At 35.4% G+C, this 14,307-nt stretch overlaps 1 protein-coding gene across 2 annotated transcripts; it reads right to left on the bottom strand.

The window, feature by feature from the left end:
- Positions 1-214: 214 nt before the first annotated feature.
- Positions 215-13,774, bottom strand: LOC124374902 (choline transporter-like 2; the record flags this gene model as incomplete). 2 transcript variants are annotated; one of them, XM_046833039.1, is given in 5 exon segments in its annotated part: positions 215-432; positions 3,106-3,235; positions 3,356-3,787; positions 6,376-6,533; positions 13,652-13,774. In XM_046833039.1, coding segments are annotated over 5 exon segments (1,046 nt in total), but the record flags the coding sequence as incomplete, so codon positions are not given.
- Positions 13,775-14,307: the final 533 nt, after the last annotated feature.

Genomic DNA, 14,307 nt, shown 5'->3' with positions numbered 1-14,307 from the left:
TGTATAAATACACAGGTGAAACTAAATTCTGGGTGTATAAGAAAATAAGTTTTAATACATTTTTTTTCTAGCACCATTAGTACAAAAGTGAATATCTCTCTGTTCAGGAACAAAATCAGATTTAACCAATTATTTATAGAAGTAGATGCCAAAGCCTTGCATGTAGGTGATTGTGTGTTGGCTCATCTTGAAAAACTTTGGACTTACAACTTTTAAAAAATGCTCAAAATTATGATTTCAGAATATATATTTCTATACAAATTAAATAATCGCAAAAACAAACCTGATTCAATTCATTGAGTGTTTGCATAGTACGTGCAGACTGATTCAACATCTCAGTTGAAAACGGCACATTTAAGCCATATTTTTGTTTGTAGTTATTAATCCATTGTTCATAGTTAAATTTCAGATTAGGAATGCATCTGAAGTAAACTAAAAAATACAACAAATAGTTATTATTTTCACTGACATTGTATAACAAAAAATTAAGTATTTTTAATGATCTTAATTAGTATGAAGCAAAAATACATAACATTGTTGATTTTATTTATTGTCTTTAATTTATTTTTTTAGAAAAAGCAGTCAGAACAGCAATTAGCAGAAAACAATGTGTTTTGTTGTTTTCATTAAGTATGCCTAAAATTTGATTAAAACCACAGGCTTTGGATTTATTAATATTAGTTTTTATCTGGACACACACAAGACCAAGGTTTTTGAATGAAAGATGTCTAAAAATGAATTTTTATCCAAAACAAAGAAAACATATTGTATAGATTCCATAAAATATTTCTATATGTTGGAATCATAAGGCTGACAAGATAATGTTCCCAGTGTATACCTAATAACTGCCAAAACCTTATCAGACAAGATATCCAACAAAGCCAGTACTGCTGCCTAAGAACTGTAAATTTACCTAGATGTTTACACATGCTTTAAACAAAAGCTACAAAACCTCTTTATTATGATCTATCAATACACAAGTTTTATTTTCCATTTTGAAAAACTGCATGGATTTTAGTTTTGGATGTGTACACATTTTACGCAGCAATGTTTTATTGAAATCATTGTTGTTTTTGTTATAAAACTTGTAACTAATTTTGATTTCTCCCTTCTTCTTCAAAATTCAATTACTGAATCTGCTAATAGATATCCAATATTCTTAATACCTTTAAAATGCATTGCAAAGTTAGAAGTGCTCATAAAACTATACTAAAAAACTATATAGTTTTGAAGGGTAGTAACTATTTTGGCTTTACTGAAAATATACATATATGTTTGAAAAGTAAAGAAAAATATGTATGTACAGTGGAGTCCCGCTAATCCGAACACGTGTAATCCGAACAGGTCCAGGAGGAATTATTTATAACGATAATGAACAGTTTAGGAACTAATTACTTAAAAAATGAAAATGGGTGCATCATTTCATATATAAACAAAGAAAACTTTAATTAAATAGACATACAGTATTTTATTAAGACAAGTTGTGTACGGTACAGTGCATAAATAATGAAGTTAAATACAGTACCAAATTGAAACTTATAGGTTAAGTATGAGTTATATTACTGTATTATGAAGTGAAATCAAACAAAAATTGGACGTACAGTACTGATATTATTATTGAGTATAATATTAATTGTTAAAAGACATAAATTCAGTTATTGTCTTTTGACGCATTGAAGAGAGTTTATTGGATGACTCACATTGCTTAAAAATAGAACTCTCACACTAAATACGGTAAATTTGCTTAGTATTCGCAAACACGTTTATTTGTGAAGAAATACAATGCAACAGTCATAAAACATGTTTTAATAAACAATGTTGATAATTCTATAACAAAATAGACCCATTCTCAAGTTTAAAACCGTATTTTTCTGTAATTCTGGCTAATCCAAACAATCACATAATCCGAATAGGGGTCAGTCCCAATTAGGTCGGATTAACGGGACTCTACTGTATATTCTAAAACATTATCTTCTTTTAGAGCACCAAATTAAAGATTTTTCATTATGGCAGGGATCACCAGAAAGTGCAGTTGAGGGATGAGCCTATTTGGCAAGTAACCTTGGAACAGCCAACAAGAAGAGGACATGAAGGAGTGGATTGCCCAAGATGAACAATATGATGTGGTAGATGAAGAAATAGTGAACATGGCAAACGGAAACGGAGAAGAAGACGATGAAGAGGATATGGTGTTGGAGGAAAGTGCACAGAAAGTTTCACACAGCGAAGGACACTAAGCTTTAGAAGTGACGTTAAAGTATGCAGAGCAGCTGGAGGAAACTGCTTATTTTTAGATTTCACAACTAGAAGCAACTTTGAACCCTCTGTAATATCCAAAAATTCAGTCATCCAAAATAGGATTGGTCCCATCAACCTTAAATTATCACCTTCCTTGTTTATTACATGAATTCCAGCTGTAATAAATTAAATTTACATCAACTATTTATTTGGTGTTTATTTTTAAATGTTTTGTTATCTATATTTTTAATAAACGCACATGATTGTTATAAATGTTGCCCTGCATATTATGGTTAATTTTATATAACAAGCAATGATGGTCAATGTGTTCAAAAAGTTTGATTGGCTTTATTTATGTACCAAACACGATGCTTTGTGTGGTACACAGTAACATCTTTACAAGTGCTGTGTCAGTATGTCTAAGACCTATTCTTCCTCCTAAGAGCAGTTATTAGTGTGCATACACCTGGAACCTACTTGGTGCAAGATTTTACCTTTCACAAATGTCTGCTAAAGGTGAGCTGAACAAGCTTATTTTATCTTATTCCAAACTTTCCCTCTTACTATCGGGTCATATGTTACCATAACAGCTCCACTCTTCCTTTCTCAATAACATTTTTCTTTTATTTATATGTTAATAACAAAATATAGGCCTATATATAATATTGTAAGTAAATTTTTGTAAGAAGTGAATGATCAAAACTTATTTATTTTAAAGCGTACAAGTTAGCACTTAATGGTTTCTTTCCAATCAACTCTCATAGGAAATAGCATTGCTAAAAAATAGTTTAGGACACCATACTTGTTATAATGTCTTTTTCTCTATGAACATTTGCTGCCTTATTATTGCTGCTTTAGAATACTCACATGACTGGCTTGGAACATACCAACTGGCACAAGCTTTCTTGTTAACAACATCTTGAAGTGTATTTTTGTCAACAACAGTTTTTACAATGGTTTCATTGTAGCAGATGAGATGATTCTGGACATCGGTTATGTTGAATTGTAAGACTCCTGACAAGTAAGTCTCTGCTATCCACACATCTTCTGGACATTTAGAAACACAAACCTGTAACAGTGATTCATTTAATATCATACCTTGTATTATTAAACTTATGTTGAATTGTAAGACTCCTGACAAGTAAGTCTCTGCTATCCACACATCTTCTGGACATTTAGAAACACAAACCTGTAACAGTGATTCATTTAATATCATACCTTGTATTATTAAACTTATGTTGAATTGTAAGACTCCTGACAAGTAAGTCTCTGCTATCCACACATCTTCTGGACATTTAGAAACACAAACCTGTAACAGTGATTCCTTTAATATCATACCTTGTATTATTAAACTTATGTTGAATTGTAAGACTCCTGACAAGTAAGTCTCTGCTATCCACACATCTTCTGGACATTTAGAAACACAAACCTGTAACAGTGATTCATTTAATATCATACCTTGTATTATTAAACTTATGTTGAATTGTAAGACTCCTGACAAGTAAGTCTCTGCTATCCACACATCTTCTGGACATTTAGAAACACAAACCTGTAACAGTGATTCATTTAATATCATACCTTGTATTATATATATATATATATATATATATATATATATCTCGTATGGGGGACAAAGGCAGCTATCCATAAATAAATAAATTAAAAATTACAATTATTAAAAAGTACGTAAGAACAAAGTTCTTGAGTCATAAATTAAAAATAATATTAAAATCTCCCGTCACAAAGCTAAATCCAAATTACTGAGCCAGTTTAGAGACCCATCCTCTAAACCACTCAGACCAGCCAGACCACCAGAAAATAATCGCAAAGGGCAGTCGTTTACAATGTGCTCAATTGTCTGAGAGTTTGCGCCACAATCACACGTCTGGTCGTCAGTAATACCCCACTTGAATTTCCAGTGATTGCTTCTCCCAACCCCAGTTCGAAAACGATTCAATAAAACCCATTCCTTTCGAGGAATTTCCAAGCCACCCGCTGCTTTCGTAGGATCGGATATCAAGAACTTGTTCCGTCCATCGAATGATTCCCAGGATGACGCCCAGTTAGCATTAGGCGTAAAGTTCTCCTCTATCAACTGGGATGCTGTTTGTAGTGATGGCTTGCGTGATTTGAGCCGGCTATCTTGCTGAGGAAGGTCGCGCGTAACGGGCAATTCGGGATTGGACACGATCTTATTGAACTCTCTCAGAAGAGCCTCTTTGCGTCTAATCTCAGGTGGTGCTATATTGCTCAGCACTCAGCAGGGGGGTGAAGTTGTTCGCGTCCGTAGCTTGCTACACGTGCTCCCTGGGTAACGCTTAACGAACAGCAATTTTTGGTAGCTGGACCGTCACTCTTGTGATCTCCCAGTTATGGCAGCTATCGAAGACCAATACCTTGTATTATTAAACTTACATTGCATCGATTTTTCCACCTCTTTATGAAATATACAACCTACCTAACAGATTCACTGTTGCTCATATGGTACTGATTGATTGTCCTAATCTCTCTTCAGCTAGAATTCTTCCAAACCCATTAAGAAGTAGAACGACCAATATATTATTTATACATAAAATCACTTATGCACTTTTCCAGTGCTAAGTAGTTTGCCCCATCTGAACAGTGTAGGATTGGTCTAATTCCAAAAATTAGGCATTGGTTTCAGCAATTATATACTTATTTAAATAAAATCTCTTTTTCGTTTTATGGTAGACATGAGGGAGCCAAATCTGGAATAGGCAGATGTACGAGTTGGAACCTTACCATTAAATTTGCGGATACAATTCCAAAGAAATTAGCTGGTGAGTTGTCATGTTAAGAAATAACTTTTTGTAGGTTAGTAGTGGAAGTTTTTCTTGTAACTTATCTTTTAGTTGATCCAATAATAATTTATAATATGCAACTGTAACTGTTCTACCATTTCCAAGCAAGTAGTCAATGATGGTTATTCCAATGAACTCCTAAAAAAACAATTCCCATAACCATCCTGGCTGAAGAAACAGTCATTGCCTTTATGCAACCTCTCCTCTAGCAACCTATTGTTTGGTCTGTACTTTGTTTTCAGGTGTGTAGCATTGGTTTCAAGTTTCCTCCACAATGACAAAAGTCCCCTAAATTATGCTGAAATAGCCGCAACGTCTTTAGTGCTTCATAAAGTGCAGACACAGCGTGATTCTTTAGTTAAGTTTTAATAATTAGTGTTATTTTAAGTGCGTGATTTAGTGAATGTGTTTGAAATTTACACACAACATGTTACCTAGATTGTAGTTATGTTTAAGAATAGTTATTCACCTGAGGAAGAGTTTAGACTGCAGATATTGAAGTGTTACAGGTTTCTTGTATCACTGAACGGTGGCAAATGTCTAGACACATTTCTAATAACTTCAAAAACCTTTCATTGTTAACAACAAACTTGAAATCAAGAATGCAAATTGATTTTGGAACACTTCACACATTTGTGGTTTTTTTTGACTGTGGGTAATTGTGACACTCATCTTATAAATAACATTTACATGATCACATGATGATGCAAAGTATACTGCACCCATTCACTTGGGATGCCTATATCACTAGCAATCTCATGTACCTTTATTCTCATAACATCCATCACCATATCACATATGGCCACTCCAAAAGATTTGAAATTATCTCTGTTCTAATCAAATTAATACATTCATCATGATATAAGCTTCTCACTAGTCACGTTATGATTTTCCTTTCAGGAAGTAGGCCTAATGTTTTATCAACTGAATTATGAGAGTCAATATACCACACATCTCCTTCATAAAAGGATCCATATGGATTTGTCTTAAATTGTAATTTATTATGATTGATGTTCTTATACATAATACTGTCAACTTTGGACTATTTTTACGATTCTATGTATGTTTCTAAGGCTATTCCCATAGTTCTACTTCAAAATTACTTTGCTTGGAGGATAGATACCTCTTTGAGCCTAAACTTCTACAAATCACAATTGTGGACGTTGATTACATATTATTACTATAATCTATTACTTTGACTGAATCAATATCATCATCATTTTAACACTAGCTGTTTTTCTTTTTTTTGTCTCTTCACATTAATAAAAATTATGATACCCTTTTCATATAGTATCGATCACAAATGTAATCTCACCTGAGGTGTAGAACAACCCCTCCAGATAGCATCAGGGCTCAAGCAGGCAGTGAGATCAAAGAAGAAAAGGTTTGGATTGATCAAGTCAGGTTCACCACAACGATGGCCATATGAGTCAACTGGTAACATCAACCGTTTTGGATCTCCATTTCTATAAGCTGAAAAATTCAAAGTAAAATATAAATAGATATTAAAGTTATATTATCATCCAAATATAATATACAATTAGGGAAACATTTGTTTAACACATTAATTGAAAATGTTTAAAGGGGATATTGAAGACCCATACATTTTTAATAAAACAAATAATTATGTATATATGAAAACTGAACATAACATCCTGTACAGTCTAAAAATACAGGGTGAGTGATATTAGAAAATGGGTACAAAAGCCAACATAATGCCTCACAGTAACCAGGAGTGCTAATATATCAGTTACAACTTAATGGAGGTCCAGAACCACCTTCCTGTACATGTCTGATTGGCTTTACTAAAATACAAAAAATGACCCAATTCATATGGGTGCTGATCAGACATGAACAACAACCTTTGTAGCCAACCAATGTAATAACAAGTGATTTCCTAGTCTACAACAATCAGAATACTTGATGCAAGTAGCCTGAGGCAGGTAACTTGACTGGTAGTATTCTACACACCCAATTCATAAGGGTGCTGATCAGACATGAACAACAACCTTTGTAGCCAACCAATGTAATAACAAGTGATTTCCTAGTCTACAACAATCAGAATACTTGATGCAAGTAGCCTGAGGCAGGTAACTTGACTGGTAGTATTCTACACACCCAATTCATAAGGGTGCTGATCAGACATGAACAACAACCTTTGTAGCCAACCAATGTAATAACAAGTGATTTCCTAGTCTACAACAATCAGAATACTTGATGCAAGTAGCCTGAGGCAGGTAACTTGACTGGTAGTATTCTACACACCCAATTCATAAGGGTGCTGATCAGACATGAACAACAACCTTTGTAGCCAACCAATGTAATAACAAGTGATTTCCTAGTCTACAACAATCAGAATACTTGATGCAAGTAGCCTGAGGCAGGTAACTTGACTGGTAGTATTCTACACACCCAATTCATAAGGGTGCTGATCAGACATGAACAACAACCTTTGTAGCCAACCAATGTAATAACAAGTGATTTCCTAGTCTACAACAATCAGAATACTTGATGCAAGTAGCCTGAGGCAGGTAACTTGACTGGTAGTATTCTACACACCCAATTCATAAGGGTGCTGATCAGACATGAACAACAACCTTTGTAGCCAACCAATGTAATAACAAGTGATTTCCTAGTCTACAACAATCAGAATACTTGATGCAAGTAGCCTGAGGCAGGTAACTTGACTGGTAGTATTCTACACACCCAATTCATATTATGTATCTACTGGCTTTGTCAGCAATAAAAATGGCTCCAAAGTGTGCAAAACCTGCCCAACACTGCAGCTGCAGACAGCACTGCAGACTAGACTCTTATCTATCAGCTGTCAATCACCAATCTAAATAACAATTACCAGGCTACAGCCTTAAATGTCTCTGTATGCTCATATATTTTATCTGATTGACTCCAATAATCAATTGATGACTATTACTTACTCCTATCCGCCCCAAATAATACAATAATGTTAATTTAATTTTTACTGAATAAAACAAAATGTCTAAATTTCCTTGTGGAATATGTGAGACTGGAGTCAAATATCAAGGAATAAAATGTGCTAGCTCCTGCAAAAAGTGGTATCACGCAAAATGCCTAACATGGAGTTATAAAAAGTTTAAAAATCTCACAGACAAAGACATAAAAATGTGGTCGTGTGACACCTGCAAATCTAATACAATAAATATTGAAAACCTAACAAGTACACCTACACCCCAAAACCATGCACACACCGACACGTCTCTCTCGTACACTGCAATAGAAGACATCCAAGCGAAAATTGCAGACAATGAAAATCCCGACCTAAATACATCACTTACCTTAGCAGCTGAATTCGGCAACATTCTCTTGGAAGAAAACACTAAGCTAAAACAGGACCTTCTAGACTTAACGCTACGAAACTCTGAGCTGGCACAGAGAATAAAAAACCAAAGCAGTGTAAGCAAAGCTAAAGACCAAGCCGTAATCGAAGAACTTGAAGATGACAAAGATGCCCTATCAAACAGAATAACTTCACTGCTTGAAACCATCAAGCAGCTTGAGAACCAGCTAGACAAAGAGAAAACACTGAGGAACGAGTTGACTAGTACTTTTGAAGGTCATGACATGCAACAGCTAAATATAATAAGTGCACATGAAAAACAGAATATTGTACAGAATAATGCTATTTTATTGTTAAAGAAAAAGCTCGAGAGCTTCCAGGAAAGGGACCTAAACAGGAATCCACTAATGAACGCCTCGCTTTCGGAGTGTGGAACACAGACTGAACCAGAGACTGGCATGACATCTTTAAACCCACTGACACCTTTGCCCTCAAACGCACCACTAATAACTGATGAGTTATCTCAAATAAAACTGAGGCAAGAAAAACTGGAGAACTCGATTCAGTCCTCAAATTCCAAAATTTTGTCAAACTTAGGTGATATAAAATCAAGACAAGACCACATAGAAAACCTACTGGAGAACGCCGTGGCGCCTGCAACATCCGCAGCCCAAACAACCGTGGCAGAGATGCCTGCGACACCTGCGGCTGAGTCGATCGTCCTCCAAACAACCAGTATCACCTTGGCTAAGACACCTGTAACCGCCATGGCTGAAAAGATAACCAGTACCACCTTGGCTGGGACACCTATGACTGCCACTGCTGCAGAGACCGTGACTACCACGGCTGAGAAGAGCAACTCTTCTGTCCACACTTCTGCATTGCGATCGCACCTAGAATCAACTACACTTGATACAGAAAAAAACAAGTACCATGAAAGAAAGCAAACCACCACTGAACCATCAATTAAATATAAAACTAAAAATTACAGAAGAAATTCACAGAGCCACCGAAGTGTATCCTTACAGGTAAAAAAATCAAAAGAAGCGTCAAGTAGTGCAGAATATCGTACTGTAAACAAAGTTGAACCTGTGCTGAACACAGCGAGCAGAAAAAATCCACCAAAAACAGCTATGATCAGAGATCCAAAAGAATCTGTAGAGGCTTTCTTTAATAATAATATTCATCACTTCACAGAGCTGAGAAAAAACTACCAAATGAAGGAGGCCCTTTTTTTAGGCCTGGTTTCTCAGAAAAGTACTCGCTACAAAACCCCAATAATTCCTTCAGAATACGCAACCATGGACTAACAAAAAAAAGAAAATCAACCCCGAAATTCGAATTACTTCTACTCCACCAAAACACACAATATGTTTCGAACAAAATCGACCGCCTGCAGCACTTAATAGAAAAAGAACATCCTCATATTGTCATTCTTACTGAACACGGTCTCAGAAAGGAAGAGATTGAAAATACAAAAATACTCTCTGGTTACAATCTCAAGGCTCATTTTTCCAGATCAGAACACAAAAGCGGAGGAGTTGCTGTGTACATAGAAAACTTCCTTGAAGACGTCACTGAGGAAGTGAATGTGTCAAATTATTGCAGAGAACAAGTACTAGAAGCCGCACTTATCCAAGTAAAAAATGGTAAGGACAAGCTCAATATTCTGGGAACTTACCGGTCTCCACAGAGTAACCTGCAAGAATCTACCACCATTTTGTCACAGATAATTAATGAAAAAAACCTGGAAAACTCCCCACTAATTATCATGGGAGACATCAACATAGATCTGAGAAGGACTGACAAAAGAAACAGAGACTTAGGAGAAATCCTGACCTCCCATAATATCGAGAGGTTTGAACTACCAGCCACGAGAATAACAAAGAGCACACAAACCTCTATTGACTGGATATGCTCAAACCTACCTCATGAGAAAATCACCACCAAGGTGATCCATGCAGGTATCTCTGATCACTCAGCACAAACCTGCCACCTTGTTAATGAGAAACCCACTGAGCCAAGCACATACAAGAGATTGTTTAGTCAAACTAATCTAGAGGAACTAAAGAGTGCTCTTCAAAAAGAAGATTGGAGCAATGTACTTCTGGCAACTTCTGTAGATGAATCCTTCAAACACTTCCAAACAACCCTGACACTAGCCCTTGACTCGTCATGCCCACGAAAAAAAACCAGAACTAAGAGAAAAAAAACTAAGACAATTGAAGACCAAGAAGCCAACACACTAAAGGAAGAATATCTTAAAGCACTGAGAACCTATGAGCTTTCAGGGAATAAGGCCGACAAGGCAATAACTGTAGAAAGAAAAAGACTTTACGACCTAAGGCTTAAAACTTTGAGGAAAGAAGCTTCCACAAACCATATCAATACAGCTGATAACAAATCAAAAGCTACATGGGACGTAATTAAGAATACATGGTCAACAACTAAAGCAGCAGACTGTAAAAAAATAGAATTAAAAATCAATGAAGAGCTGGCCAAAGATTCCAAAAAGCTAGCGGAACACTTTAATAGCTTCTTCGTAAATGTGGCTGAAAACACGCTTAAAAAAGCTAATATGAACCAACAAATCTCAAACTTACCACCACTCAACCCATATCCTACAAACAATGTTTTTTCAATGACTACACTAGCTCCCACAACAGAGAAAGAAGTTAAATTCACAATTCAGGAATTAAAAACAAAAAACTCCGCTGGTTTTGATGAATTCTCATCTAAAATGCTGAAGTTCTGCTCAAATGAATTAATTAAACCTCTGGTAAATATAACTAACAGATCATTCAAAGCCGGAGAGTTCCCAACAAACCTAAAGCTGTCCATAGTATACCCGAAATTTAAAGGTGGATCAAAACAGGAAGTTAGTAATTACCGACCGATATCACTTATTTCCACATTCTCCAAGGTTATAGAAAAAATTGTCCTAAAAAGACTCCTACAGTACTGTACACAGCACAACTTAATCACAACTTCACAGCATGGATTCCTAAGGGGTAAATCAACAACTACTGCAATGATCGACATGGTTGAAACCATAATTGACAATCTCGAAGAAGGTAAACTAACAACAAGCATATTCCTCGACTTCAGTAAGGCCTTTGATTGCCTGGGGCACGAGCTCATACTGCAAAAACTAGAATTTCTTGGAATAACAGGAACAGCTAAAAAGTGGTTCGGAAGTTATATCATGGGTCGAAGTCAGCTAGTTGAACTCAAACAAACAACAAATGGGGTAACAGGAAAAACCAAGTCAGGTCCCTTACCAGTCAACCGAGGAGTGCCACAAGGATCAGTTCTCGGCCCAGTCTTGTTCATCCTTTTCACAAATGATATGCCTCAGTACATAGGAAATCAATGTCACACTCTTATGTACGCGGATGACACCACCCTGGTCCTAAAAAGCTCCAAGTCAGAAAATCTAACATCATCTTGTCTCACTTAAGTAAAAAAAGCATATGAATACTGTAGTAAAAATGATCTGGCAGTAAACACTACAAGTTGCTTTTGGAAGGCGAGCAGAGATAGTTGAACACATCCCAAATGTGGAAATGAAGAATCATACTACGTTTCTGGGTGTTACCCTAGACAAAAACCTGACATGGGTGCCTCACTTGGACAGCCTATGCAAAAAGCTTAACACTGGCTACTTTGCAGTAAAACGCATTGCAAGTTCTTGTGATACAAACACTGCCAGGACTGGGTACTTTGCAGTTTTTTAGTCCCATCTCCGCTATGGTCTGGTTGTGTGGGGTGGAACCTCAAAGACTAACTTAGATAGAGTCCTTAAAATTCAGAAGAAAGCCATCAGAGCCTTAGCAGAATTACACTACAATGGCAGCTGCAGAACAGCATTTAAAACTTTTAAAATCTTGACTGTTATGAATCTCTATATTGAAGCAGTGATCTCCAACACCTGTAATGAAAACCCTAAAAAAAAACAGTGATGTCCATCAGTACAACACAAGGGGTGCTGAACTATATCACCTACCGACCCACCACATGTCACTGTACGAGAGAAAACCAACCTACATTGGAAGAAAACTGCACAACCACCTACCACCGGAGATAAGGAAACTTCAAGGCAAGAACTTCCAGCACATGCTAAGAAAATGGCTTGAAGATCACCCATTCTACTCATTGGAGGAATTCTTTGAACTCAACTAAAACTTTTATATATACGTATATATATTATGCACTGTAAAAGATATTTTGACGCCCTTACAATTCTCCAAGGAATTTGTAAATAAAGACTGTATTGTATTGTATTGTCTGTCCTTTATCAAGATGAGATTCATGAAGCAATGTGCCATAGGTTACAATAATCTGTTCTTGAATCATGTGAAATACTGTTGGAAGAACTACATAAAAAGAAATTATGAGTTAGGGATACAGATTCTATAATTTAAAAACAAATAAATTCAGTTAGTGTTATTTTAACTAAAATTCATATTAATTTTAATCTAATATAAACTGACAAGTTTTTTTATCTTTTATTTATTTTTTGTTTTTATCATTTTTGTCATTCATATATTATAGCATTTCTTATTTTACTATTGCTGAGATGATGACTATTTTGTACTAATCTAGATTGTACATCACGCACAGCCACTGCTCTATGTGCTGTTAATTTCGTACTATTTTTAAGTATGCTGATATATAGCCTACTACTAGTGTGTACTAATATACATGCTAGTACTATATAGGCACACAGTTATTCAGTACGAAGTACCTCATACTTTTTGGCAGCATACAAATTTTAAAGATCTTATGATAGATGATGTAATATTCACACTGAAAAATGTACTTATTGGTATAGTTTTACATTTTTATTACTCTTTGACTGTCCACAAACACAGGAAAAAAATGTCTCGACCGGGTGGATAGATTTGTTCAAACGTCAATAAAGAACATTATGTATTATGAAAAAGAATAAGAGTTCATATGAGTGCCTTTTTGCTGCAGTAAGAATGGCAAATGTAAACACGGACATGGTCCCAAGTATGTGAAGAGAAGTAGAGTATTGATTAATATATGCTGTGCAACTAATGGAGAACATAATTACAGTAATTTTTATGACACTTAAAAAAAACACCAAACTTCATCTTCACGAGATCTACCGATATATTTACTGAAATAAAATGGTTATTTTTCAAAATATAGATATTATTTTTTAATTGTCATGTTGATAATGGATTTTTAACTATACAAACATATTAAATTATGATTATGATGCCTACTGAGAAAAATATGCACTTACCAAAGGAAGCAACTCCGGCCCAAGCAGCGAGGAAGAAAAGAAAGAGAAGTAAGCAGAGAATGTCTGTACATGACCTGTGTTTCTGTGGACCACACAAGTCTGGGTCATATTTGAGTGGAGACCCTGCAGCATAAACAATTATGATTGCAACTTACAGTTTTAAAAGTACCTGAATTATGTAACCCAGACAATTTGGGTATATGGTCATACAAAGGTCAAGTAAGAGTGTGACTCAGCCCTTTATTTATTTATACAGTGTGATAATATAGCCTTGAAGCTGAGAGGTAATTTGCACTATATAAGCAATCAACATGGTTTTTTCTTAAATCGGCAGATGAATTTTCCTTATGGAAGAAATAGATCATCAGCCATGCTAGTTTTAGTGGAGGTTGAAATAGAAGGGTAAAAAAATGAAATGGTCATTTTTTCTCAGATTATATTTTTTCTAGCTAAACCAACCATCAGATATATAAATAATAGGTAGTTATATCACCTTCAAACAAATAGATAAACAAATTTAAAGTCACAACTTTAAGGGTAAGAAAAACATTACTTTTAGAAAAAAATCATTTCATATTTATAATCATTTGAAACACTTCCATTCGACATCCCCCAGAACTAGTCCAGCTGACGATAAATGCTTTTCTCAGGGAAAA

The sequence above is a fragment of the Homalodisca vitripennis genome, unplaced genomic scaffold, assembly GCF_021130785.1.
Source record: "Homalodisca vitripennis isolate AUS2020 unplaced genomic scaffold, UT_GWSS_2.1 ScUCBcl_11086;HRSCAF=20230, whole genome shotgun sequence".
NCBI classification, from domain to species: Eukaryota; Metazoa; Arthropoda; class Insecta; order Hemiptera; family Cicadellidae; genus Homalodisca; species Homalodisca vitripennis.
This window is presented reverse-complemented; position numbering and strand designations above follow the sequence as displayed.